A 26,971-nucleotide genomic window follows, 5' to 3' on the forward strand; every position below is an offset into this window, starting at 1 on the left:
AATACCTATTAACAAAATCAGACACACCAAAAGGTAACAATTTCCATATTTACTACAGAATGAATGTTACAAGGAAAAATAAACTGCAAACACAAACATCCAAACAAAAAAGACATAAAAATGAGTTTCTATCCTAAGCAGCAGTGGCAAATCGTATTCTTTTGTACTCAAGCTGAATTTGCAGTTGCATAAAAGAAGAAAAGAGACAGAGAGGCACAATCCTGGTCTTGCTGGAGAAGTCCTGTGTGGCCAGCCAGCTAGGGGACTTTGATTTCAAACCAGGCACTTTGACCGACACCGTTATTAAAAGGCTGTGGACTGGAAACGTATTTTGGTCATTAGCATGCAAATGAGCCAACCAAGTGTCCCAATTTCCTTGTATAATTCCATTTATCTACATAGGAGAGCTCTGGGAACTAACCAAAACCTTCAGGGGGTACTTAGATATACAAAGATTTATGATACATGTGTTTGTGCCTGTCTATACACACATTAAAGACTGAAGGCTTTTTCTGATATAGTAACTCCCTGGAGAAGCCAGACAAAGAAGAGTAAATACTTGAAATTTCTTCCCAATGGGACCACAATCCACTGCAAAGACTCACCTTTGGGCTTCTTCTTTTTGCTTTTCTAATTCTAGGATCTTTCGTTCCTGTTCTTTCTGTTTCAGTCGTTCAGCCTCTATGGACTTTTGCTTCTGCAGTTGCTGCTTATTATGTATTTCTCTTAGTTCCTATAAATGATCAAGACACCATTTATGTAATGAAACGAGGGGACAGGCATTAACTGTTTATCAGCATGCAACATTTCACAGTGGGGAGCCTAGGGCACTTAGGAAATGACATTCAGGGCTGAAGAACATTAACTTGGAAAACAAAACTCTCTCTACATTTGACATGACTGATCTCCAAAGGCTGCTCAAGATTACATTCCAATGAGCCACAACACATTATACCACTTCTCATGATTTGATCTAGAAAGAACTTGTTCATGGGGGCCAGTGGAGGAGCTATACTGACAAAGGCTCAGTGATAACAGTGGAAACGTAACCCTTTTTATTTTTTAAAATTTTTCTTTTCTTTTTTTTGGTACCAGGGATTGAACCCAGGGGCGCTGAACTACTGAGCTACATCCTCAGCCCCTTTTTATTTTTGTATTTTGAGACAGAGCCTCACAAAGTTGCTTAGGACCTCACTAAGTTGCTGAGGGTGGCTTTGAACTCATGATCCTCCTGTCTCAGCCCCTCAAGCTGCTGGGGTTACAGCATGTGCCACCATACCCGGCAACTTAACCCGTTTTAAGACACTGTGATGTTCCTCAATAAAATCTTATGGTTCTGAGAATGAATCCTCACCTACTTTCACTGGCTTAGAAAACATACACACCTCTTCACACATTACCTCTATAAAACTTCTCCTTCTTATGACACTGCCTTATAGGAAATAGACAGCTCTGCTCCATGACCTTATTTCTTCCCCTACCCAAGTGTGTATTTTCCCTCAAATCATAATAGGATCCTCCAGATCCTATTCTCTTACTAAATCCATGGATGAAGTTGCCAATGGCTTTTTTTTATTATTAGTTGTTCAAAACATTACAAAGCTCTTGACATATCATATTTCATACATTTGATTCAAGCGGATTATGAACTCCCATTTTTACCCCGTATACAGACTGCAGAATCAAATCGGTTACACATCAACTTTTTTACATACTGCCATACTAGTGTATGTTGTATTCTGCTGCCCTTCCTATCCTCTACTATCCCCCCTCTCCTCCCCTCCCCTCCCCTCTTCTCTCTCTACCCCATCTACCGTAATTCATTTTAAACTAAACCAGAAGTCAGGTTGAAGGTAAAGAGGTCATTTGATAATGATCTCCTTGGATTAGATTTCCTCATTTGATACCAGTCCCAGGAATAACCTTAATTTCCTTCCCAGACTACTGAAAATAAAATGCATTCTATGACACTGAATCACAGGTTTAAACATTCAAAAGAATCCAAAGAAGAATAAGAAAACAATTGTTGAGGGGGAAACCTGTTCCATAGGACTCCAATGGTCATTAATAGATTCAGCCACCAAAACTCCTCTTACTTGGGTCAACAATAGATCAGGTATGTCAAAGTTGTAGCTCAGTGGTAAAGTGCTTGCCCAGCATACAGGATGTTTTGTTTTGGGCAGTGCTGGGGAATTGACCCAGCTCTGCTGGGGGTGGGATGCTCAGTAGAGTCAGGAATGCATTTCTGGTTGACTCCTCAGTCTTTCTAATCAGAGATGGTGCTCCCAATGGGCAGCTTGGGGTCAACATAGTGAGATTTGGGATTAAGGCCTGCCCTGTCTTCTATCATTTTGCTCTCAGGTAAATCTAAATGGGCAGTTTTCTTTCAGGTTCCCTACCTTTAGATTTGTTCTTGATCAACAAAGAGAGATTATCTGTAGCAGGTCAATGTTTAGAAAAAAGCCCCAAGCATTAAACTAACCTTTTCTTACTAGACTGTTACAAGAATAAAGCTGGAATGTATATACAAGTGTTTTGGAAACTATAAAAGGCTTTGAGAGGCTTAAAAGGGAACAAAGAGATACAGAAAAAACTGGAGATTAGAGGAGTGTGGGAAGAAGGTACTGGTAAGGAGAGAAATTGGAGAAAAGGTAGAAGATAGGAAGAAAGGAAGGGCTTTGTGGAAAACACAGCAGACAAGCCCAGGAACTTTCAGGCAGGACACAGCAGGGACAGGCAACTCTTAAGGTGAAAATTGAAAGGCTCTTTGCTATGGCAGCAGCCTTGGGTACAGGGCTTCTGAATCAGAAAGGGCACCTGGGACAGGAGCTCAGCCAGTGATGGGGCAGAGGTTGTCAAGAATGGAGACTGAAAATTAACAATGTAGCCCCACTCAGACAGTTCTGACTGCGAGGTGAAAGCCAACTCTAGAAAAAAAAGAATTCCATTGTTCATTACCCTCCTCACTGCCTTATTGCGGAACGTTAAACTTAATTTTAATGTGTTAAAAATTCAGCCATATTAGTTTTCATAGTAATTTGGAATCAAGAATAAATAATAATCTCTAATTAATGAGAATGAAAAATCTGGTTAATATTTTGAAGAGAAACAAAATGAGCCAAATCCTGTTGTTAAGAATAATCTGCTCAAGTCAGTAAATCTGCATGAAAAGGGAAACTGGAATGGAGTGATACTAAATCAAACTCTGCCCTAAGGGAGAGATCAGAGCCCAAAAGTCAGCACACGCAAATAGGAAAGACCTCATCTATCATTAGTTCAATGGCAAAGACCCTTTATAAGGAAGCATAAGTCACAGAAAGATCCAATTTTTCCTATTTGAAATTTCATCCTTAATAACATAGAATTCATACATAGATCCTAAAATAATTTATTGTTAAAAAAAAAAAAAAACAGCCCTGTAACTACAAGGTCTTGAGAACCAAGACATCTGGGTCCTAATACCAGGCCCCTGACATGGGCCAGCAGCTGAATCACAGAGTAGATGATCTTTAGGGTTTATTTTAGTTCCAGGAACGGTTGTATTCTCAGACAGTATTCATCACATGAAAATGTACTCTTAATTTACATCAGTGTCTCTTTAATTAGGATGTTATTCTTACTGCAGGAATAAGCCAAAAAGCAATGAACAAAATAAACATGAGCTGAAATCAAATACAAAAGACAAGAAATGATAGAGAGGAATACAAGTTTAGTTTACTGTTCAAGAATCTTTACATATTTTTAAAAAGTTATTTATTCAGGAGAAATGTATTAATAGCAGTGATATTAAAGATATTTAGTAAGAGGTACAGCACAACCGGAACACAGACTGCCATGTGCCAGGTAGTCATGGGCACAAATGAAGATGTTTCACTTTTCCTAAGAATCACACTACACATTTCCTCCCTATACTGAGCTCTAGTGACTGGATGTGGATTGGTAAATTAATTTCCAGATACAGTCAAGACAGATGGAAATAAAGCCAGTAATCTGTTAGGAAGTGCTACAAAATGAAAAAGTAACAAGAAGTGAATTTAAAGAATCTACAGAAGAAATTATGCCAATGAGACAGTTTAAAAAACAATTATTTTTTTTTAAATTTTGTTGAGAGAGAGAGAGAGAGAGAGAGAGGGAGAGTCTTTTTTTGTAGATGGACATAACACAATGCCTTTATTTTTATGTGGTGCAGAGAATCGAACCCAGGTCCCGCCTGTGCTAAGCGAGCACTCTACCGCTGAGCCACAATCCCAGCCCAACAATTATTTTTAAATGTATCAAATATATGAAGGAAGAAAAAATTTAAAATGTATTTATTTCTGAGCATAAATAGGTTCAGCACTATAGCACAGGTTGAACCTATCTTTGGAACTACCTAAATAAGTTGCTGCTTCAAGTACCTCCAAGGAAATGGAACTTGTGGGAGCCATAAAATAACAGATGTCAAAGAAGGTAACAGAAGGCTCTGGCAGCTTAAAATCCAGATTTGAAGACTGAGAAGATTTTCAATTATTTTCTTCATCCAAGTTAAACATTGCTGGGATACACAATCGATTTTAAGGCAATGGAGGTGATCTTATAGCAGGACTGGCAAGCATTCTGGGTCTTCTTTATCTTTGGACTTGAGAGTTAGATGGTACAAACCAACATGGGGAAAACATTTATAATTTTACGATGATAAGGTTTTTCAGAAAGTTGAACTTCTGAGAAGGTAATCTATAAATGCCAAACATGTACTAAAAACTAGTGAATGGCTTTCGTTCCTTGGCCATAACAAAGCCCGTTTGGAACACTGAGTCCTTTCACACAGGGTGGCAGATGGCTGCATTATTCTCCCACTATTTTTCAATACTGTTAAAGAGACTGAAGTCCAATTACAATTATTATTTAAAGGCACTTTTTAAATTTTTTTCAGGGAAAAATATTTCAAGGTGAGAAACAAGTCTGGTGTCATTAAATTGCTTAATTATGTAGGAAATTGGTGAATTTATTATTGGGAGAAGTAAATAAGAAAAATTCTAACACACTAAATATAATAACTTCTCCTAGTGGGAACCTGATTACAGTGATCCTGCAAATTCTATTAAATGCCCATATACTTTGTCACAATTATGTCTCTACTACAATAAAGGCAAAACGAAACAAAGAAACGACTAAGAATTTAAAAAATCAGCATTTCCTTCATGGCTCTTAAGAAAATTAAATTAGTTTTTCTAAAGCCAATCCCTCTACAATCACACAAATATGGTTGGTTATTGCTATAAGCATACAACTTTATTGATTTTTCCTTAGTAAGGTCTACTCAGGGGTATGATACGTTTGTTTACATTAGTTATAATGGGTAATAATTGAACATTGTCTCCCAATTAAGTATAATTGCTTTCTTAATAAATAAGAGATCATTAAACAAGCACTCAAGAAGAGTAAGCTACATGTTACAAACATGGCAAAAAGGGAAAAATTATATAATATATGGTATATATAAGTTATAATAGTAAGTTTAAAAAAAAAATTATTATGAGATAGGGTCTTGCTATGTTGTCCAGGCAGGGCCTGAACCTCCTGAATATCTGAGACTAGAAGCATGTACTAACTATGCCCAGCTTAAAATAATAAGATTTTTATCACCAATAACATGAACAGATTTTTAAAACTATAGATTTGAATTTCTTAACCAAAATCCATGAAAAAGCTTTGGCCCTATTTTAAAAACAACTTGCCAAATTTGGGGTATGTGGGCATTTTTCTGGGTAAGGAGGCTCCTAGCTTTTATTTGGTTCTCAAAGGCTCTCCAATCAAAAATGGATTATAAACTACAATAAAAATTTGGCAAATCAAGATTTTGTCTTGTATTAGTTAAGATAAAATAAAAATCAACTTCCTTTTAATTTTCTTCCCTAAAGAGTGAAAAGCTCTTATTTCCTTAAAGAGCTAAGATATCTGAACCATAACACATCTTTTGGACATCCTATGGAGCATAGCCAAAGTGTTTCAAAAGCAATATGTTTGACAAATTGAATACCCAAGAAGACTCAACTATTTTTCCACTGAGAAATATGGCTCACTTTCAAGTTCACTGTAGATGGCTCTTCTATTACTATGCCAAAGGGCACAAAATCACTTGACTTAATTAACTGTGAATGTTTGTTTCTCCTTTATTTGCTCTGAGACAGTAAAAAACAGATGTATTATATGAAATGATATTACTTGAAGTATAAAATACCCACCTGAATAACATGTATGGGATTTCTTTTCATAAACACTACTTTGTATAAATGCCAATAAGGAGAAAACAATTAACTAGCAATATGGGCCTATGAAGGCTAGCAGTTAATGGAAACTGATTTACTAATTCGAATGTCTAACTTTTTGTAAGGATTATTTTGCTTTGGGCCTTTAACTCAGGTTTTCTCTTAGAAATGAGAGACAAAAACAAATATACTCTGATTAATTATTTATATTATACTTAAAATTATTTTTTTAAATTTAATCGATCTTATAAGTACCAGCATCAGAAATTCCAGGTATGTGGTTTTTTTTTTTTTCTGTAATCTAATATCTGTAACAAAGTTAAAAGTAGAAGGGCATTTATATAAACAATAATTATTTCTAACCCAGGAATAATATGTAGCACACAATATCAGAATTTTAAAAAGGCCTTCTGAGTTTTAAAAGACACTAATTTTTTTCCAGTATGTTTTGCACACCTATAATCCCAGTGGCTCAAGAGGCTGAGGCAGGAGGATCACAAGTTCAAAGCCAGCCTCAGCAACTTAGCGAGACCCTGTCTTAAAATAAAAAAGAGCTGAGATATGGCTCAGTGGTTAAGCATCTCTGAATTCAATCCCTGGTACCAAAATAATTAATAATAAGAAGAAATTAAATTAAAAAACTACAAAAGAAAGGCAACTAGCAAAATCAATGAAGATAGAACTGGACTGGTATGGAAAAATCTGAAAAAAAAAAAAAAATAATAACAATTCCAGAACATAGAAACTATACTCCAAATCAAGGAAATGAACATTCCATTTATTACAATTTTTTATTTTTGGTGATGGAGATTGCTTTTTCACTGAGTTATATTCCAAGTCCTTTCATTTTTTTAAAACAAAAATTGAGACAGGGTGTCACTAAGTTGCTGACGCTGAAGAGAACTTGAATCCTCCAGCCTTAGCCTCCTGAGTCACTAGGATTCTGGGTGTGTACCACTGTGCCCCACCATTTTTCATAAAATTATAAAGTTTATCTATTTTTAAAATATTAAAAGAAGTGTAAATAAAAAGATATATTGATTGGCAATTTAAATTCTGAGAAAGGCTAAACTAATGTTTAAAAGTATATTCAAAATGCTACTTTTAAATCTGAAGTCAACCTTTCACTAAATAGTGTGTCCCCATGACTCTAATTGACAGTCAATGTATCTGAAATGCTCTAAGAGGCTGAGAAAGGAGTGTGTGTTGGGGAGAAAGGGAGGGAAGAGCAATAGGAAAAGGCATCAGGAACCTCCCAGAAGGCCTGGTAAATAACTTCAATTACCCAAAAGAAAAAGTGACTTCAGTTTTCCTGAAAAATTTGAATTTCCCACCAATGTTTGTTATATTCACAAAATAGTATCCTATTATTTTAATTGCATATCATTCTGAAGGATAAAGTTGTTGAGGGGTATAGGTAAACAGGAGAATGAAAGAAAACAGAAGAAAATATCTTTTCTAATAATTGAGTCTGCTTTTCTTCCCTTCCCAGATAATCTTTTACTACACATTTTTTTGTTTTACTACCTTAAGAAGAAAAAAACAAAAACAAAAACAGAAAACCTCTAAGTAAAAAACTCAAATCAAGCAACCAACCACCCAGTCTACCAGTAAGCACAGAATCTAATATACAACATCTGTTAACTATTTTGAAGCTGGGGAATTTTCTGTTATTTGATTATATTTGAGGAATCTGTATAAAGTTCCCATAATAACAAGTAATGAGAGGATTTTACTACTTCTATTCAGAAGTCTTTTCTGAAGAAACATATAGGCAAAAATAAAATGTTATCTTAAACAAAAATAGCAAACCATAGAACAGCCAAACATTATTCTACCAATTACAGGAGAGCAATGCTGTTATTTCTCTTCCTGTCTCTCCTTCTCCTCTTCCTGGATCTTTTTCTTTCCATCACTGTTTCTCTTCACATGCATCCCCAACCCCTGACTTCTCATTCTGTTTTTCAGTTCTTTCTCCAGCTCTTTTCTTTTCTCCCTTGGTTGCTAAACATTTTCCCTTTCACTGCCTTCAGAATGAATGGGCCTGTCATGAAAGCAAGTGTCTAAACCAAGAGCAGAAAGTCTTAGTTAAGCAAACAACCTCATTTAGCATAACTGGTGTTCTCATTTCATCTCTTTAGTTCTTAGGAACAATTTTCAGTACCGGTATCATTTTTTTTTTTTAACTGGTATAGAACCGGTATCACTATGAATAGAATTTATAGTTCTAACAGCCCCCGTTGTCTAACTTAAGAAGCCAGGATTTCCTAAGTGTATTAAAAAATCTGATTCTTAATTAGTCCTAAAAACTCAAATTTCACTAAGAAATAAAATACTATGTCTTTCTGGAATAATACACTGTCCATAATACTGTCTCCCACATCATGGAAAAACACACAAAGACACAAACAGTAACTGAATGCTCTTTCAAAATTTTGTAGTTGCAAATGAAACAATCTCGAATGCTTGTTATAAAGACAAGACTACAGTATACAGTACCTTGTCCAGCTGGTATTCAGAGCTTACACCATCACAAACACAACTTATCAAGAGGAAAGATTCAATCATACTCCATGGTTAATAATTATTAATTATTATTAACTGTTACAAAGAAAGCTTAGTACTTCATAGTAAATGCTATCTTAGACACTGGGCACTCATCTGTGGAGGGGAAACTGAAGCACAGAGCTGGAGATGGTTCATCATTCTTAGTCTGAGAAAGATGTGCATTGCCTGAGTAGGGCATGGAGACCTTTAGAAAGAAGTCTAAGTGGATGACGCAGCCCAGGAGAACTGCCAGGCACTGCCACATTGCCTCCTCCATTGCCACTGACTGGAAGAAAGAAACGCGCCAGTGTAAATGGCCATTCACATTGGGACTTGTCCAGTACACAGTGACTAGACAAGGACCAACAAGGACTCAACTTTCAACATGAAACACAAAACCTTGCCTCTGTGGGTGTTAGATTCTCTTAAAAGGCACACAGTGGAGACTTGCAAACTGTAAGATATACTTTATGCTGCTGCTTGGTATTATTCTTACAGTATTAAGACATGGAACACTAGGATTTACAGTAATGATGAAAACTGCCACAGTAACTACTATCGCTTACAAAGGCAATGTGAAGACAAAAGCTAAAAAGCCCCTATGGGTAGTGTGATTTGACACTTGTTAGAACCATGATTTTATACCTCTAGGAAAGCACCATAAATAAGAAAAACAATTATAAGAAAGTTTATTACATGCATTTTAGACATATAGCTTCTCCAAAAGAAATCAAGCTTTTATTTTCCTATAAACTGAGGTATAAAGAGAAAGTCATAAATAATCAACAATTCCCTCCCCCCTTGGAGTACTGGGGATTAAACTCTTTATGAGTTATAGTTTTTTTTTTTTTTAAAGAAAGTCACTGTGAATAAAGTCAGAACCATATATTCAGTTTGTAGAATTTTTGTTTGTTTGTTTTTGGGTACTAGGGATTGAATTCAGGGGCACTTAACTCCTAAGCCACACCCCCAACCCTATTTTTTTATGTTTTATTTAGAGACAGGGTCTAACTGAGTTGCTTAGTGCCTCACCGTTGCTGAGGCTGGCTTTGATCCTCCTGCCTTATCCTCCCCAACTGCTGGGATTACAGGCATGTACCACCACTCCCAGCGACAATTTTAAATAGGTTTCTGGAACACAAATTTGAGATAACTGATTTCTTAACACAGAATATTTGTTGCAAACAGAATACATTTGGGGGGTAGGTACTGGGGATTGAACCCAGGGATGCTTAACCACTGAGCCACAACACAGCCCTTTTTATTGTGAGACAGGGTCTCACTAACTTGCTTAGGCCCTTGCTAAGTTGCTGAGGCTGGCTTTGAACCCAAAATCCTCCTGCCTCAGCCTCCTGAGCCACTAGGATCATAGGCATGTGGCACTTCACACAGCAGAATACATTTAAAAGCAGAAATTTATGGTAAAAAAACTTGATCCACTGAATTAAAACTACTTTAGGAAGTACTAATTCATGCTAGTACTAGTTCATGCACTAACAAAATGAATTATTTCTGGCTTGGTATTTTAGATGATCACCAAAAAGCTAAAATATATAGTGCATATCAGAGATAGCAAATATACAAAAGATGCTAATTGAGGAATTTCTAGCACAAGAGTTTCAGTATCTTGGGTGCTATAATTTATTCTCCTCTTCCATTCCCCCCCACTTTTCAGACTTATTTAAAAAATAAAAAGCCAAGTTGATTCGCTATGGTAAGATTCTTGTTTCCTTCCTCAGTATTTCTTGATTTATGGTGATAAGTTAGATGCATATTTAAAAGATCAGAGAGAAACAAAAGGGCCCAAAATTTGAGATCATATGGGTGAATCTCTAGTAAATCACAACAGTGGACTAAGTATGCTTCATATTTTCACTATTGGTTCCTATATGAAACAAAGAACTGTTAATCTGACTCCAACAGTAAACATTTCCTTTTTATTTTTTTTTACTTTTTTTTTAATATTTATTTTTCGATAGTAGTTGGACACAATACCTTTATTCTATTTATTTATTTATGTGTTGTGCTAAGGATCGAACCCAGGGCCTCGCACGTGCTAGGTGAGCGTTCTAACACTGAGCCACAACCCCAGCCCCAACATTTCCTTTTTAAATAAAGACTTGAGAATTTCTATCCTTGCTTATCAGATCTTGTATAGGGAAGGTGGAAGTATAATGCTTCCTGAATTGAAGAAAATGGAAGAAATCCTCAAACAAAAAAATGAGTGTGAACTAGACATTCTGGAGGAAAGGACTAAATCAGATCATATATATATATATGGCAGAATAATAAAATATACTTAGTTTCATAAACTTTCATTAGAGAAACTAAATACTAAACATACTTCTCAATCTGTCTTATACTTCAGAATGAGGGATAAATAAGGGTACAAATGTTCCCCATATAATTTTATACCTAAGAAGCTGGACATGATTTTGTGCATGAAAGCAGTTGTGTATATGTGTGTGTGTGTGTGTGTGTGTGTGTGTATTGGGGAGGGGAGTATTGGTTCCTCAATTGTGAAGCCAACAATTTCAAGTAGGTTTATTGTCTTGGTCAACTAATTAAAATGCTTTGTACTAGCCTGCATCAAATGAATTACATTTTCTTCTTCCATGTGAACTTTATTTATGAATATGAAATACAACTGCCAAGAGCCAATTTCTTTTCTATACTCTCTAGCTGGTTTCCTTTTAGGAAAAAAAGATTTAAAATACAGCAGATCTACACCATCAGGCTAGCTGCAGGAAATTAACTTCTCTCTGGGCAAGGCAGAAATAAAGTTCTGCATCATTTAGTGCTCTGTAAGGACTGCTATATCAAGAGAGATATCCAACAAATCCCAGAAGTCAGGCTACTAGCTCTTCCTGCTCTATCTCATCATATAAAAATTATAGTTGCTAATGAATACATGCTCTAAGGTCAGAAAAAATGCTTCACATTTTCCAGTGTGATTATAACAAAGAAAAGTAGGCAAGAAGACCCCTGATAAACTAAATGTTAACTCAGTCTCTGAGTGGTCACAATCAAATTATAAATCTTTTGATTATTTGATTTAATTGCTTCTGTTTTAGTTTCAGAGGAATTCTAAAAATAATAGACAACATATTACATTCAGTAAGTTTTCTAAATGAGTGTTAATGGCAAAACAATATAGTTATATTGGCTTGTGACTTTTTTACTCACTAGATTAAATTTAAATAGAAAATTAACTTAATCATTAAACTAAAAGAAATCTATATTAAGGCAAAAATCTTAATTAATGAGTTCAAAAGATAGCTGACTACTTCACAGATTGTATTCCAAGAGATTATTAAAAAACAGTATAAAATTGCAACTGAGGATGTGGCTCAGTGGCTAAGCACCCCTGGGTTCAATCCAAGGCACCAAAAAAAAAAAGAAAGAAAGAAAAGAAAGTAGGGCTGGGATTGTAGCTCAGCGATAGAGTGCTTGCCTAGCATGTGTGAGGCCCTGGGTTCAATCCCTAGAACCCATATGTGAGGATTTTGATTGTACTTAGAGATGGAGAACTTACAGCTGCACTTTCAATACTTATATGCCACACTTAAATCACATACATACAAATATAAAATACAGATAATACATACACCGCCACAACATAAGCATAAAAGCAAAGTGAAGAAAAATACTAGGTTGGCTAAATATTTTTCCTAAAAAAAAATTGTGCTGTTTCTATGAACAGTACATTCTGGGAATTGAACAACTGAGCAAAGTTCATTACCTAATGCTCCAAAAAACAGCACAAACACCTCAAATTTAGATGTCTAGACAATCTGGTCTAATCTTTCAATCCAGAGGTAAACTAAAAATCTCAAATATGCTTTATAATTTTTTTAATTTTAATTTTTTTTGGTTTAGAAATAAAGAATAGGAATTTTACTTCCTAGTTTCAAAAGCTAAAATGGCCAGAAACAAGTTTATAAAGAATTTTAAGTTAGAAAAGAAAAACAAATATTTTGAAAGAAAAAAAAAAGTATCACATCCAATTTCTAAAAGAACATAGCAGTTAAAAACTCTAATAGCTTACTTAAATTTAAAATAACATATAATAATTATTTAAAAGAGATGAGCTTGTTGGACAAGCTTCCTGGGGGCTGACCCAGGAAGATTGCAAGTTCAAAGCCCCCCTCAGCAATAATTTAGTGAGGCCCTAAGCAACTTAGCTAGACTGTCTCAAAATAAAAAACAAAAAGGGCTGAGGATGTGGCTCAGTGGCTAAGCAACCCTGGGTTCAATCCAAGGCACAGAAAAAAAAAGAAAGAAAAGAAAGTGGGGCTGGGATTGTAGCTCAATGATAGAGTGCTTGCCTAGCATGTGTGAGGTCCTGGGTTCAATCCCTAGAACCACATAAAAATAAATAAACAAAATAAAAGTATTATGTTCATCTACAACTAAAAATACTAAAGAAAAAGACAAAAAAAAAAAAAAAAAGAAGAAGAGAAAATGAGCTGTTTCCATTCAGGATTTCTTGTAAGAGTTAACATTCTTAGGATGATAAAGTTGTAAGGTTAAATTGAAAGCAATCAGAAAGAACCTGTGATCTTTACTATTTTATGTTCCCTCAGAGCTCGGGCATTTTTCTAAGTTTTCCTGTGCAAATGTGACAAAAACATACACCACTTCTGCCACAAAAGAAAAGCAATTAGTGCACTAAACAATAAAAATTTAGAATGTGAGGGAACAAAATGACTACGTATTTAAGCACAATCTTAAAGGCAAGAAGTGGCAGAAAAATTCTCAGTTTTAAGAGGAAAAACAATCCCTCTGAGCAGTATGCAAAGAACACAAAAAAGAGGAAGCTTGAGGGCCTGGTTTCTGAAATTCCACTTGATATGGCTATGAACAGGCAAAAAGATGAAAATGTATACAAAACAATTCAGGTTAAAAACAGACATAATGCTGGGGCCACTCACTGATCCAGAATTTATAAATGCCAAATTCATTTTTATATCTCAAGGAAGAAAAATGCAATTTAGATGGTATAATGCTCATCCATAAATGTGAAGGCTTTCACCAAGGTTGAAACGCCAGTTCAATACATTTTTCTGCCTGGGATTCCACATCAACTAATCAGCTGGACAGTTAGGAAAATGAAAGGGTAAGACATACATGTAGGCACACAGAGAACAGTTACCTTCAGCTGGTTATTGAAAATATCAATCTCCTGCAGTTTTGACCTAGTTTCTTTCTCCACCTCATCCAGTTGGTCTCGTAGCTGCTGCCGAGCTAGTTCTTTTGCTTCTAAGGCTCTTTTGAGTGTAAGAAGTGAATCTCCTATTTTAGAAAAACAGTGAGAGACAGGAAAAACTTTAATTGGCAGTGAGGGAAATGTTTTTTAACATTTTCATGTCACTTAAGAAAATTCTTGCTGTCTGTAAAAAAGAAAAAGGTTGTGGCTGGGGTGCAGCTCGGCAGTAGAGCCCATAGAGCTGTGCTTGGCACGCATGAGGTGAGGCCCTAGGTTTAATCCCCAGCATATTTAAAAAGAAAGAGGGAGAAAAGGAGGGAGAAGGAGAGAGAAAGGAATTAAAGGAGAGGGAGGGAAAAAGCCAACTTTAAAATTCTGGGGCTGGGGTTGCAGCTCAGTGGCAGAGCTCCTGCCTAACGTGTGAGGCACTGGCCTCGATATAAATATACATAAATTTTAAAAAATAAAGGTACATCCACAACTAAAAATTATTAAAATAAATAAATAAAATACCTACTGTGCAAACTATTCTGCTGAACTTGTTTTAATTGGTCGTTAAGTATCTGTTTTTCTGGAATAAGTCTTCCAAGCATTTGCTGAGATTCCTAGGGGAGGAGGAGAAAAACAACGGTGAATGACAGGGAACACTCTGATGTCCACACGCAGAATTAGTGCCTAAGTCAGTTTTCTTGACCCTCAGAGATACTCCTGAATGGCTTGAATAGCAGAGAGGTTAGTCAGCTCTTCCCAAGTCCTTATGGTGAACCACATTTAACTGCTAGTCAGGGTGACTCTTGCTTTCTTGCCAAGGAATAAACTGTTTGCCAAGTGTTTTTCACTAAAATAAAGTTAAGACAGTTATAGCTTCCTTGGTATTGCTTACATTCTTGTTGTCTCACTGGACATTTATAAGCTTTTAAAGATAGCACTTCAAAAACACTGTGCACACAGAAAACAGAAGTGAGGATCTCTCAATTGCATGGAGATCAAGTATAAATACAGTGGCCCAATTGCTTGTAAACTAATTTGGTAGGAATTACTCTGTTATTATAATCTGAGCTTTAATACTTAATAGGGCAGAATTTAGGTTTATGATATACCTGAAGTTGGGAACAAAACAGATTTTTAACCACTAGAATCTTAACTGCTTCAAATGTGCATGTTTTTCTGTCACAAAGAATGGAACTTTAAACAGGTACATAAAAGTCTTGAACCACCTTTATTTTAACTGACACAATGAAAAAAACTAAAACCATACTGTACAAATGCTATTTGGAATTTTTTTTGTGGGGTTACCAAGCACAGTATTTGCTTAAGTTCAGTTGTAAGTATCCTCTATAGTTTCTACACACTTCAGTAAAATGGTAGGCTTTTCAGATATAAGAGGCACCATGGCTACACCTGTGATCCCAAAAACTAGGAGGCTGAGGCAGGAGGATCCCAAGTTTGAGGCTAGCCTCAGCAACCAAGTGAAACCCTGTCTCAAAAATGGGGAAAAAACAAACAAACAAACGTGGGAATGTAGCTTAGCAGTACTGTGTCCCTGGGTTCAATCCCCAACACAACATGAAACAACACAACATGAAACAATACAACAGATATATAGGGAATATTTGACTTTTATTTTTACCTTTATAAAAAGTGAACTCTAAGTATTGACTTTTGGCTTGAAAATATAAAAGTGCCATAATTAAAAATGTTCAGGGCTGGGGATGTGGCTCAAGTGGTAGCGTGCTCGCCTAGCATGCATGAGGCACTGGGTTCAATTCTCAGCACCAAGTAAAAATAAAATAAAGATATTGTGTCCACCTAAAACTAAAAATAAATATTTAAAAGATTGTTTTTCAGAGCCAGCACATGAGTTTAAGACTTCCCTGAGAAACAGAAAGACCATGTCTCAAAAAATCATCAGAGGCCAAGAACCTCTCTTTTGGAACATCCACCTTTAGGTACAGACTAGCCTATGTGGAAAAAAACCTTCATATACTATTGGCCCGTATGGCAAAGACGTCAGCTCAACAGAGGATTTAGAAGCCTCCTTTTCTATAAATAACCCCCAACACACACACACACACACACACACACACACACACACACACGAAAACTTCATAGAACAGAATATATAAACCAGTCATTTTCTCAAAAAAAGCAAAACCAACTGAGTTTTCCCTTTTATTCTCCTTCCTATTTCCCAATCCCAAAGTTTCTTTTCTGAACTAAGACAAAGAAATATCAAGACAAAACCTAACTCATATCACTGAGATTGTTTTACTTATATAAACATTACTTTAAGGTGTATAACCTAAGTTTATAAAGTAGGTCAAACCAATATTAAGGGATACCCAACTCATTTGCAAAGTTAAGTATCTACTAATCCATGAAAGGAAAGTGAACCAATATCTCCTTGCCTGCTATGTCCCTTTATTTCTTCTAATTAGGTATTATTTTCCCATTCACTACTTTAAGAATCCTGACTTTTATTTATTATCAATAACTGAATATTCTAAACATCAGTCATAAATAATAAGTGTGTTTGTTCACACAACATTCTGTGATAAATTGATACTGAAACTAAACACAAGACCTTTAACTCTAAATTTTCCAGGGGACTATCTTATGAAACTTTTCATCAATAGTTAATGAAAGACATATAAACAGAGTTAATTAGCATTTAGAAGGTAACCAATATCTTTCATGAATTTAAATGAAAAGATCCTTAATAAACAAGAGCAAGTTGAATATTCTAAAATATTCTATGGCCAAGTGTGGTGTACCCCAGCAATGGAGGTTGGTTTTACATTCAAATTGCAATCAACATAAATCTTCATCTAAACAGAGTAGAAGAGAAAAAAACACCACACAATCATCTCCATAGATGCCCCAAACAAAAACAAACATGGCCCGATGTAATATCTATTCAAGATCAAGTAGCAATAAACAGAAGGCAAGTCCTTCACCTGATGAAGGGCATCTATAGAAAACCTAGTTACCCTTCCTTATTTGTGACAGAGTTTTCCTTCTAAGACCCAGAATAATGTTCTTAGCACTTCTCTTCAACATAGTTCTGGATGTCCTGGTCAACTAAGTAAGGCAAAAAAAAAAAAAAAAAATCACATTTAAATTTATGAAGGATATTGAGGATGTTGGTTTTATCCTTGTCTGGTTTTGGTATCAGGGTAATGCTGAGCTCAGAAAATGTTAGAGAATATTCCTTCCTCTTCTATTTTAAAATGTTTATGTTGAAATGATATCTCTTCTTTAATTTTTGGTGACATTTATCAGTGAGGCCTTCTAGGTCTAGGATTTTCTTTGTGGTAGGATATTTAACAGTAAATTTACTTAATAGATATATAAATATTCAGGTTTTTTGTTTCTTCTTCACTCTATTTTGATAATTTGTATATTTCAGTGAATTTATTTTATCAAAATTATTAGACTTATTTACATAGTTGTTTATAGATATAAAAGGCATACAGTTTAGAAAATGAAAAATAAAGCTGTCTTTTTTCAAGCATGGCAAGTTTATATAGCTAAAAACCCCTAAAGAATCTACAAAACATTCTTTTAGAAATAAGATACAGGAAGCCAGGAACAGTGGTGCATACCTGTAATTGCAGCAACTCATGAGGCTGAAGCAGGAGAATAACAAGTTCAAAGCCAGCAGATTAATTAGCGAGGCACTTAGTAACTCAGTGAGACCCTGTCTCTAAATAAAATATAGAAAAGGTCTAGGGATGTGGCTCAGTGGTCGAGTGCTCCTGGGCTCAATCCCCAGGTACCAAAAAGAAAGAAAGAAAGAAATAAGACACTGGAGCTGGGATATAGCTCAGTGGTTGAGCACTTGCTTGCCTAGCATATGTGCAATCCTGGGTTCCATCCCCAGTACCGCAAAAAAGAAAAACAAACCCTGAGAAATTAGCTAAACAATAACACAGAAAAGAGAAAAAAAAAAAAAAAAAAACACAGAAAAATAACTATAAAAAATAAATTCTATTTTTATATACTGACATCATATAGTTGGAAACTGAAATAAAAAATAGGCAATATACAATTGCATTGACCACAGAATACTTAAGGAAAACTTTTAGAAACACATATAAAACTACAAAAATATGAAAACTACAAAAATATGCTGAAAGAAATTTACAACCACCTAAATAAATTGAGAGATAATCTATAAAACTCAATATTGTTAAATGTCAAATCTTTCCTGAAATGATCAATAAATTCAAAGGAATTGCAACAATGTTCTACAAAAATTTTTTTAGTTCTATGTATTTTTGAAGGAAAAAAAAAAAACAAATAAAACTGACATGCTAATTCTGTAATTTTTATGGAAATGACTTAGAATAGCCAAAATTTTTTTTTTCAAAAAGAATAACAATAACAGGGTACTCAAACTTGATTTCAAAAACCAGAATAAGACTATAGTTATCCATGGAGTAAGGTGATGGTGAAAGGATAGATACAGATTAAAGGAAGAGTTCAGAACAGACCTTTTATAAATATATGCAACTGCTTTTCCACAAGCTACCATGGAAATTTAATGGGAAAGCCAAGTGTTTTCAATAAATGGCACTTGGTATATACGGAGAAAAATGAACATCAACTTCTAACTTAGGACCATATGCAAAAACCAACGTGAAATGGATTATAGACCTAAATATGTAAAACATAAAACTTTTGAAGGAAAACAGAAGAAAATGTTGCAGTCATGGGGCAAAGATTTCTTAGAACACAAAAAGCATGATCATACAAATAAATTAACAAACTAAACCTTATCAAAATTTAAAACTTCTGTCCTTTAAAAAATAGTATTATGAAAATGAGAAGCAAACCAAAAGTTGGGAGAATATATCTGCAGATCATGTATCTGACAAATGACTTGTTGACAAAAATTTATATAGAAGTCTTACAATTCAATAGTAAGGAAAACAACTCAACCAAAAACGGACAGGCAAGTTCAGATAGTTTGAAGATACACAAATGATACCATGCAACATGTAAAACGATGACCAACATCATCAGTCTTCATGGAAATGCATATACAAGAAAAAATGAAATATATTTGCTGCATACCTACCAGAAAAGTCAAACTTTAAAATAATGACAACAGCAAGTATTGGTAAGGATGAGAAACCATTGTATCACTCACAGATTGCTGATTAGAATGTGAAGAGGTACAAATAATTTCTACCATTGACAGTTTTGTGGTAGGGGGGTTTAAAGATAAGACTTATATGGCACAATTACACTCCAAAAAATTTGCCTTGGAGAAGTAAGTTATAATTCCACAAAAATACTATACATAAATATTCATTGTAGTTTTAGTTATGAAAATCCCCAATTAGAAAGAACCCAGATATTAATCAACAGGTGAAGGGATTAGTAAATATTACTCACTGATAAAATGAAACAATGTACTTATTCACTCAACAACATTGAAAAATCAATCTTGAAATCATCATGCTGAGAAAAAGAAGTGAAAGAGTCACTGTGGTCAAATATGATGATCTGCAGGTAATATCTGCATGAATTTGATGCCCCTGTAGTTCAATGCTTGATACCAAACTAGGTGAGATAACAGTTCAATCATACCAGGTGAGATAATAGATGAGAGGTAAATGAAGGCAAAATCGCCACTAGCACACTATCAAGTCTCAAGTCTTACCCTACACATCTTTCTTACATCCCACTAAAATCTTAATTGCACCTATTTACTAGTTTTGTATGGTCTGGCCTCCACCTGGCATCCCAGAAGCCTGCTACAGCCTCAGGTCACTGGTGGCACTGCTGTATCCCTACCTAAAACTTGTTCTGCCATAGTTTAGTCCATCACAGACTTTAAATCTGTGCAAATGTCACCTTCACAAAAGGCCTATCCTGACTACCTTAGTTTAAATCACAACACTGCTAACCACCAGGACTCTCTACTGCCTTCCCTTCTACTGTCCTTGGCACTTTTTATTTTCTCATAGATACAAACTTTATAGTTCTGTTAGTATGTGTCCCTCTTGCATACAGAGGGTAAGGTCCATTCAGCTCACTCTCGGTGTCATTTCCGTTGCTCAACACTATAGCCTCAGTACCTAAAAAACAGCCCAGCACCTAATAGTGTGTAGCAAACACTTGTTGAGTTTGTTTACTTGACAGTTGACTTTTAAGAAAAGGACCCCACCCTCTTCACCTTTTTTCCCCAGAAATCTAGTATATGGTAGATGCTTACTGTTTGTTGAATGAATAAATAAATAAAATGAATCAGAGGCAAGCATGTAAGCCTAAAATCTTTTGTGATACATTGTTTTCTTACCTGTAACTGTTGCTGCAAATGGGTGATTTCAGCAATTCTCAACTCTCTAGATTTGTTTGTACTCTCAATTTCTTGCCTTTGGGTGGTTAATCGACATCTGATATCTTGAAGTTTTCCTTCTAACTGATGCTTTTTATCATTCTTTAACAAATGAAAGATAAAAGGAATTATTACCATTTTTAATGGTTCAATGGTAGTATATATCCAAAGCATGATCAAATATCACTCACTAGAGCTTCTAATTCAAATTCCAAAGTCTTTTTCTTTGCTTTCAATACAACTATGTCCTCTTGTTCTTTATTTCTTTGATTTAAAAGTTCTTGCCTTCGGTTCCGTTCCCATTCAAGTTGTCGTTGTCTCTCAAGTTCCCGTTTCGCAGCCTGTCAAAGTCACAGTTTATTAATTTTTCAGTTCTTATGCTCTAACATGTCTCTTAACAAAAGTATCATGTAGTAAGTCTTTCCTTTTAAGGATGAAATATAGATATTACAAGAAATTATATCATAAAGCAATAAAAATTTTTATAAAAATCAGTGCTCCTTCTAAGGAAAAAAAGGGAATATTCAGAACTAATTATATTTACATAAGATGACAACCAACAGGATCATTTCACATTGGAATCTCATTCTTCATGCCTTCCAGAATGCATGATATACTAAATAAAAGTGCTCCTTTTTATTTACAGACTCACAAATAGGAAGGAAAATTTCTTTAGTAAAATCAAGTTTAAATCTAAACAATTCTAAATCTAAATCAATCTTAAATCTAAGAACTAAAACAAACAAAACTTGTTTTTTTCCCAACAAAAGAGAAACTATTATTTACAGTTAAGCTTTCCTTATCCAGAATGCTGGGACCACAAGTGTTTCTGGTCTCAGCAGTTTTCAGTTTTGGAATATTTGTATAGATTTTGCTGTTGGTAGTGTGACTGCCTCTTACTCAGCAAGCTCCCAATCACACTGCAAAGTCCCGGAGGCCAAGTGGCACATCTAGTCATTACTGAAACTCCAGGGGCTAGCAATGCATAGCAATAGTAAATTTATCTACTAAACAATTCTGAATAAATACTTTTAAAAAGGAAGGTAGTATGCCTTTCCATTGTCCATTCTGGTAACTGAAATCTTTTGGGGTGGAGAGTGGAATGCATGGTTGGCCTGTGCAATGCATAGGCTTCAATCTCCAATACCAAATAGATAAATATCTAAAATTTGTTAGCATCTGTGTGTATTTGCTTGAACAAAAGGCAGCTATGGTTACATACTGTCTAGAGCAATCAGCAGGAGATGAAACCAAAGTATTTTTTTAATAAAGAAAAATTCCTCATCTTTATATTTCATTCATGTGAAAAGAATCATAGCTTTGCTTCTGTAGTAATATAGTAAAATTGTGAAGTTGAACAAGAGATTGACTTGGTCCCTTTCCAGATCTGACATCATAGAATATATGAAGATTTCCCAGACATATTTTTAGGGGGGCAGGGGAACAGTCTCAAAACAATACAATGGCTTTGATAACATCAAGTGGTTTAAAATTATACAACCTCCACCCATGCCACCACATAAATCTTTACATTTTTATATAAATGTGTAAATACAGAGAAAAGAATCTGGAAAAACACCTAACTGCTCTCTTAGTTTGTTATAAGACAGTACAATAAAAAAACTTATAGAAGAATGTTGATATTAGCATTTGTAATAGCTAAAAAAAAAATAACTCAAAGTTCATCAACTTATGAGTAGATAAATGAAACGTAGTATATCTATAAAACAGAATACTACTCAGCCATAAAAAAAGGATAAAATACTGATTCATGCTAAAATATGGATGAACCTTGAAAATGCTAGGCAAAGTGAAATCTAGACACAAAAGGCCACATACTGTACAACTTCCAGAACAGGTAAATCTAGAGAGATAAGGAAGTGGTTGCAGGGGCTGGGGGCAAAGAGGAATGGATAATTACTCCTTAGTGTAAGGGGTTTCTTTTTGGGATGATGAAAATGCTCCAGAATAGACAGTGTGATGGTTGTGTAACTTTTGAATACACTACAATCTCCAGATTATTAAAAGGAAAAACAACAGCCTAGTGGGGCGGTTACATGCTTGTAATCCCAGCTACTCAGGGGACTGAGGCAAGAGGATCACAAATTCAAAGCTGGCCTATCTGGGCAACTTAATGAGACTCTGTCTCAAAAAAAAAAAAACAGAAAGAGAGCTGGGTTGTGGCTCAGCAGTAGACTGCTTGCCTAGCATGTGAAAGGCCCTGGGTTTGATCCTCAGCAACACATAAAAATAAATAAAATAAAGATATTGTGTCCAACTACAACTAAAATATAAATATTAAAAAAAAAAAAGGAAGAAAGAAGGGTTGGGGATGTGGAATAGTGGTAGAACACTTACCTAGCATTTATGAGGCCCAGTGTTTAATACACACAAAAATTAAAAAGGAAAACAGACTGTCCTACATTAATACATCATTTGAATAATTCTACAAGAGAAAGACAAAGCTCATGTGTTTATTACAAGGTTGTCCACAGCTGCTTACCTCTCGCCTCTCAATCTCTTTCCTCCTCTCCTCCTCTCTCTGCCGTTCCAGTTCCCGTTGCTTTTCCAGTTGCTTCTCCAGCTCCAGTTGTCTTTTGCGCTCTTGCTCCTGGCGCTCCCGCTCTTTCCTCTCCTGCTCGGCCCGTTCCAGCTGAGCCAAGCGTTCTTGCTCTTTGCGCTGCTGTTCCAAGAGAGCTTGTCTGCGTTTCTCCAGTTCTAGATTGCCACGTTCAAAATTTTCCCGCTTCTTATCTTCAAATGTTACTTTAAAAGGAACAACAGATCAATTAGGAAAAGCCATTATTTTCAAAGAAAAAATGTATTAGCATTTTGAAATCTACAGTACAAACCCAAATCCAGAACTCCCTAAGTTTCCTTACTGGGCCCTTGTAGTGAGCACTACAAACAGGAAACAGAAAGGTTAGGGAAGAGTTGCCCCTAACCTTTGTACTACCATCCATGCCACACACTATTTCTACAAAAATATTTCAATAATTCTGTATTTACACCCAATTCCTCTCCTCTCCTGCTACTCTACCCTTTCCCTTCTTCATGCCCTGCTTCAGCAAGTGACCCACCATCTCTTCTGCATCATGAGTCTCTCCTTCACCTTAGCTTATAACTGCACTGTCTGTCTCCTGTTTGAACAAGGTGACTTCTCAAATCAGGGGTAGAGAACAAGTATTGCATGGTTCACACTGAAGAAGCTGCTCTGCCCAGATTCTTAAATGGACCGCAGTCAGTAAATATTTTTTTCTAATCCATTATTTTGTTTCCTTCTTTGACACACTTCTATAAATTTTTAATTCCATCATTTTTCTCTTATCCTTTTTACACCTTTGTTTTCATCTATTTTATTTTATTTACTTCTAAATATTCCATCCCCTTCCTGTTTCCAGCAGTGTGTATTCACCTTTGTGTTGCCTCCTATACATCTCCTTGGTATCCACCCCAGACAAGGGAAACTCTCAAGGCTGGGAAAGTGGCTAGGTGGTAGAGTTCTAGCCTAGCATGAGATCACATTTGGTGATTTCAGAGGTGGCACTATCTTCTTTACTCGGCCACCTTAAAACTTCAAGTCCCTTCACTCAGGGAATGAGTCAATGATCCTTACAAAGGAATCTCTGCTAAGTGAAAGAAGCCAGGTACAAAAGGTCAAATATTATATGATTCCAATTATATGAACTACCTACCATTGTTAAATCCAAAGAAACTGAAAGCAGATTGGTGGCTGTCCGGGGCTGGGGTGAATGAGAACGGAGAGTGAGTGAGTAGGGTATTTTCTTTTGGAAGAAGAGAGGGGTGGTGTTTATACAACTGAGAGTAATAAACACCATTATTATAGAATAAATGTACAGCCCCTACCACACACCCAAATTCATGTTACAGCCTTAACTACACCAATGTGATGGTATTTGGAAACATCTTTGGGGATAATTAGGGTTAGATTAGATCATAGGGGTGGGGCCCCATGATGAGATTAGTGACCTTATAAAAAGAGAAAGAAAAAGAAGGTCACTCCCCCACACCCATGCATACACCAAGGAAAAGCCATAGGAGGACACAGAGAGTAAACAGCTATCTACAAGAGTGCTCTCACCAGGAACTAAACTGCCTGGGCTCTTATCTTGAACTTCTAGCCTTTAGCACATGAGAAATAAATCTCCACAGTTTTAGCCTCACACTGTATGATATTTTGGAGTGGTGGGCCAAGGTGAAAAGCCACTAGATTATACAGTTTAAAATGTTCAATTTGGGGGCTGTGGCTGTAGCTCAGTGGCAGAGCGCTTGCCTAGCATGTGTGTGGTAGTGGGTTTGATCCTTAGCACCACATATAAAGAAACAAAATAAAGGCATGCTGTTCATCTACAACTATAAATTTTTTTTTTTTTTAAAAAGATGCTCAATTTTATAGTATGCATATTTCATCTCAATTTTAAAAACACTGAAAATCTTTATACATCTTTTTTATTTAGTGTCTGGCACTATTCCTAGTATATAGGAGGCACATCATAAATGGTTGTGGAAAGAATCAATGCAAAAAAAAAATACTCAATGTCACATCCTGTTCAAAATCCAAAATGAATGCTTACTACTAATAGAAAAAGAAAATTCCAAATTCTAAGAATTCTTGTCCTTATCCCATTGAGGATTCATTTTCATTGTTTTCAAAAGTTGACATGTTCCTCACATCCACTTGTAGTGACCCTATTTATCCTCAGGTTTTCACTTAACTGTGATCAAAACCATGGGGATTTAATTCCTCATGTCCTTTTCAGTATACCACAACCAACCATAAGTAGCTTTGCTGTGCATCTACAAACTCTCCAGGACCTTATCACACTTATGTACTTACTGTTTTAGCAATTGTTTATATGGATAACTTAAATTTTCTAATGTAAGTTTCTAGAGAGTATGGACCATGTATGATTAGCATTTAGATTCTTCCAGCCTTGCACACAGAAAAACTATAATAAGTATTTCATCACTGAACATAAGTGAAAAGTTATTTAGTTTACAGAACAGTCTGGAAGAGCTTGTGTTCTCAGCAAACTAATTAATGGTTGTGGAATGCTGAGCACTTTACTGCAGCAAAATGATATTGACAAAGTATTTAATATAAAGAGACTTCATAGCAAATTTCAATTGCCTCTTAGTATCATTATCATCTCATCATTAATAATTCATAGCCAACTTGGACTTTTTAGTAGTATGATAGATTTACCATTGTAAATGAGGATTATTTAAAACAGGTTCACATTAAATTTAAAGTGGGTTCCTGCTGCTAAGGAGTTTCTAATTCTTCTGTAACACATCAAGAATGCTATAGTAGTCGACTTTATTTTTTGCTTCTGCACTGGCGGTCCTAAGAAACCATCTAACCGCAAATTTTTAGTGTTCTATATTCCATAGATAACATTAATAAAATCTTTGTTTAGCAGTATATAATAATACTTTAAGTTAAAAACTAGAATAAGGGGACTCGGCATATAGCTCAGTTGATAGAGTGTTTGCCTCCATGTACAAGGCCCTGGGTTCAATCCCCAGCACCACCAAAAAAAAAAAAAAAACCCAACTAGAATAAGGATGCACCAGCAAAGTACACATGTTCTTATTTCTCTACACAGATCCAAATCTAAAAGCACATTAAACGTCTTTTTCTGATATGCTCAAAGAAATACAGAAATGTCAGAAGCTAGATTTATTTTTACTTCCATTATGCTTTACAGATAGAAAATCTTTAATCTGATGTGTAAGCCAAATGTAAAGGCTGCCTTACCAGGTAATTTCTTTTCTAATTGTTGCTGTTCATCTTCTAAAGCTGGTTCCTCTGGTAACCTCTGATCTACAGATGTTGAGCTTATAACAGATATTCCACTGCCTGATCGAACTCTTCTGTAATTATGAAAAAAAAAGAAGAAAAAAGAAAAGAAACAGATCCACATAAAATGAGGTAAGTAGAAACAAGCTACGAAAAAGAATTTTTAGATTATACCATATCATGGAACAAATTTCATTTACAGTGAGGAAAGACAGAGTTTGGACTTCTTTACTCTGTAGTTTTTAAAATGAATATTTGAATGTCATCAGATTCTGAGTGTTACCTTATTCAAAATGTTGGGAATGAGGGTGTGGCTCAGTGGTAGAGCACATGCTTTCCATGTGCAAGGTCCTAGGTTTGATCCCCTGAACCCCCCACCCCAACTCCTGGCAAGGGAAAAAACCATAAAAATTAGGACAATTCAAAAGGGCTAAATTAGCTTATAATCATAAAGTATCTGGTAAACAGTGAGCACCCAGTGAGTCTGATGCTACTACCATTACCTTTGTGAGTAACTTTCAATCCCTTCCAGGAAAGATCAGCAGCTCAGTGATTTGGGAGCAACTGTTTTCCTTATACAAAAATTTCTCCATTTAATCACTTCCTGAACACACGAAATGTCTGTATTTTATAGTTTTGAAATACACTTACTTTACTGATCAGTATCACTATGTTTAAACTTGCTCTTTCAAAACAATCTCCCCATCCTTCTTTTTACACTTTCAATAGTTTCCAATGTTCAATTTCTCCTGTAGTGAACCCTGCAGCTGTGAGATTTTATAGGCAAATGCTTC

General features: G+C 35.5%; 1 protein-coding gene across 2 annotated transcripts in view; it reads right to left on the bottom strand.

Annotated features, from left to right (window-relative positions):
* Positions 1–26,971, bottom strand: part of Itsn1 (intersectin 1) — a 204,906-nt gene that overhangs the window by 83,317 nt on the left and 94,618 nt on the right. For both annotated transcript variants that reach the window (XM_027929297.2, XM_071615072.1), the window contains exons 11-17: positions 26,136–26,251; positions 22,857–23,119; positions 20,545–20,694; positions 20,315–20,455; positions 14,522–14,609; positions 13,951–14,090; positions 606–733 (exon numbers count right to left, since the gene is read on the bottom strand). In XM_027929297.2, coding sequence (XP_027785098.1) covers positions 606–733; positions 13,951–14,090; positions 14,522–14,609; positions 20,315–20,455; positions 20,545–20,694; positions 22,857–23,119; positions 26,136–26,251 — 1,026 coding nt within the window. The remainder of the gene's footprint in view (positions 1–605; positions 734–13,950; positions 14,091–14,521; positions 14,610–20,314; positions 20,456–20,544; positions 20,695–22,856; positions 23,120–26,135; positions 26,252–26,971) is intronic.

The sequence above is a fragment of the Marmota flaviventris genome, chromosome 8, assembly GCF_047511675.1.
Source record: "Marmota flaviventris isolate mMarFla1 chromosome 8, mMarFla1.hap1, whole genome shotgun sequence".
Taxonomy (NCBI): Eukaryota; Metazoa; Chordata; class Mammalia; order Rodentia; family Sciuridae; genus Marmota; species Marmota flaviventris.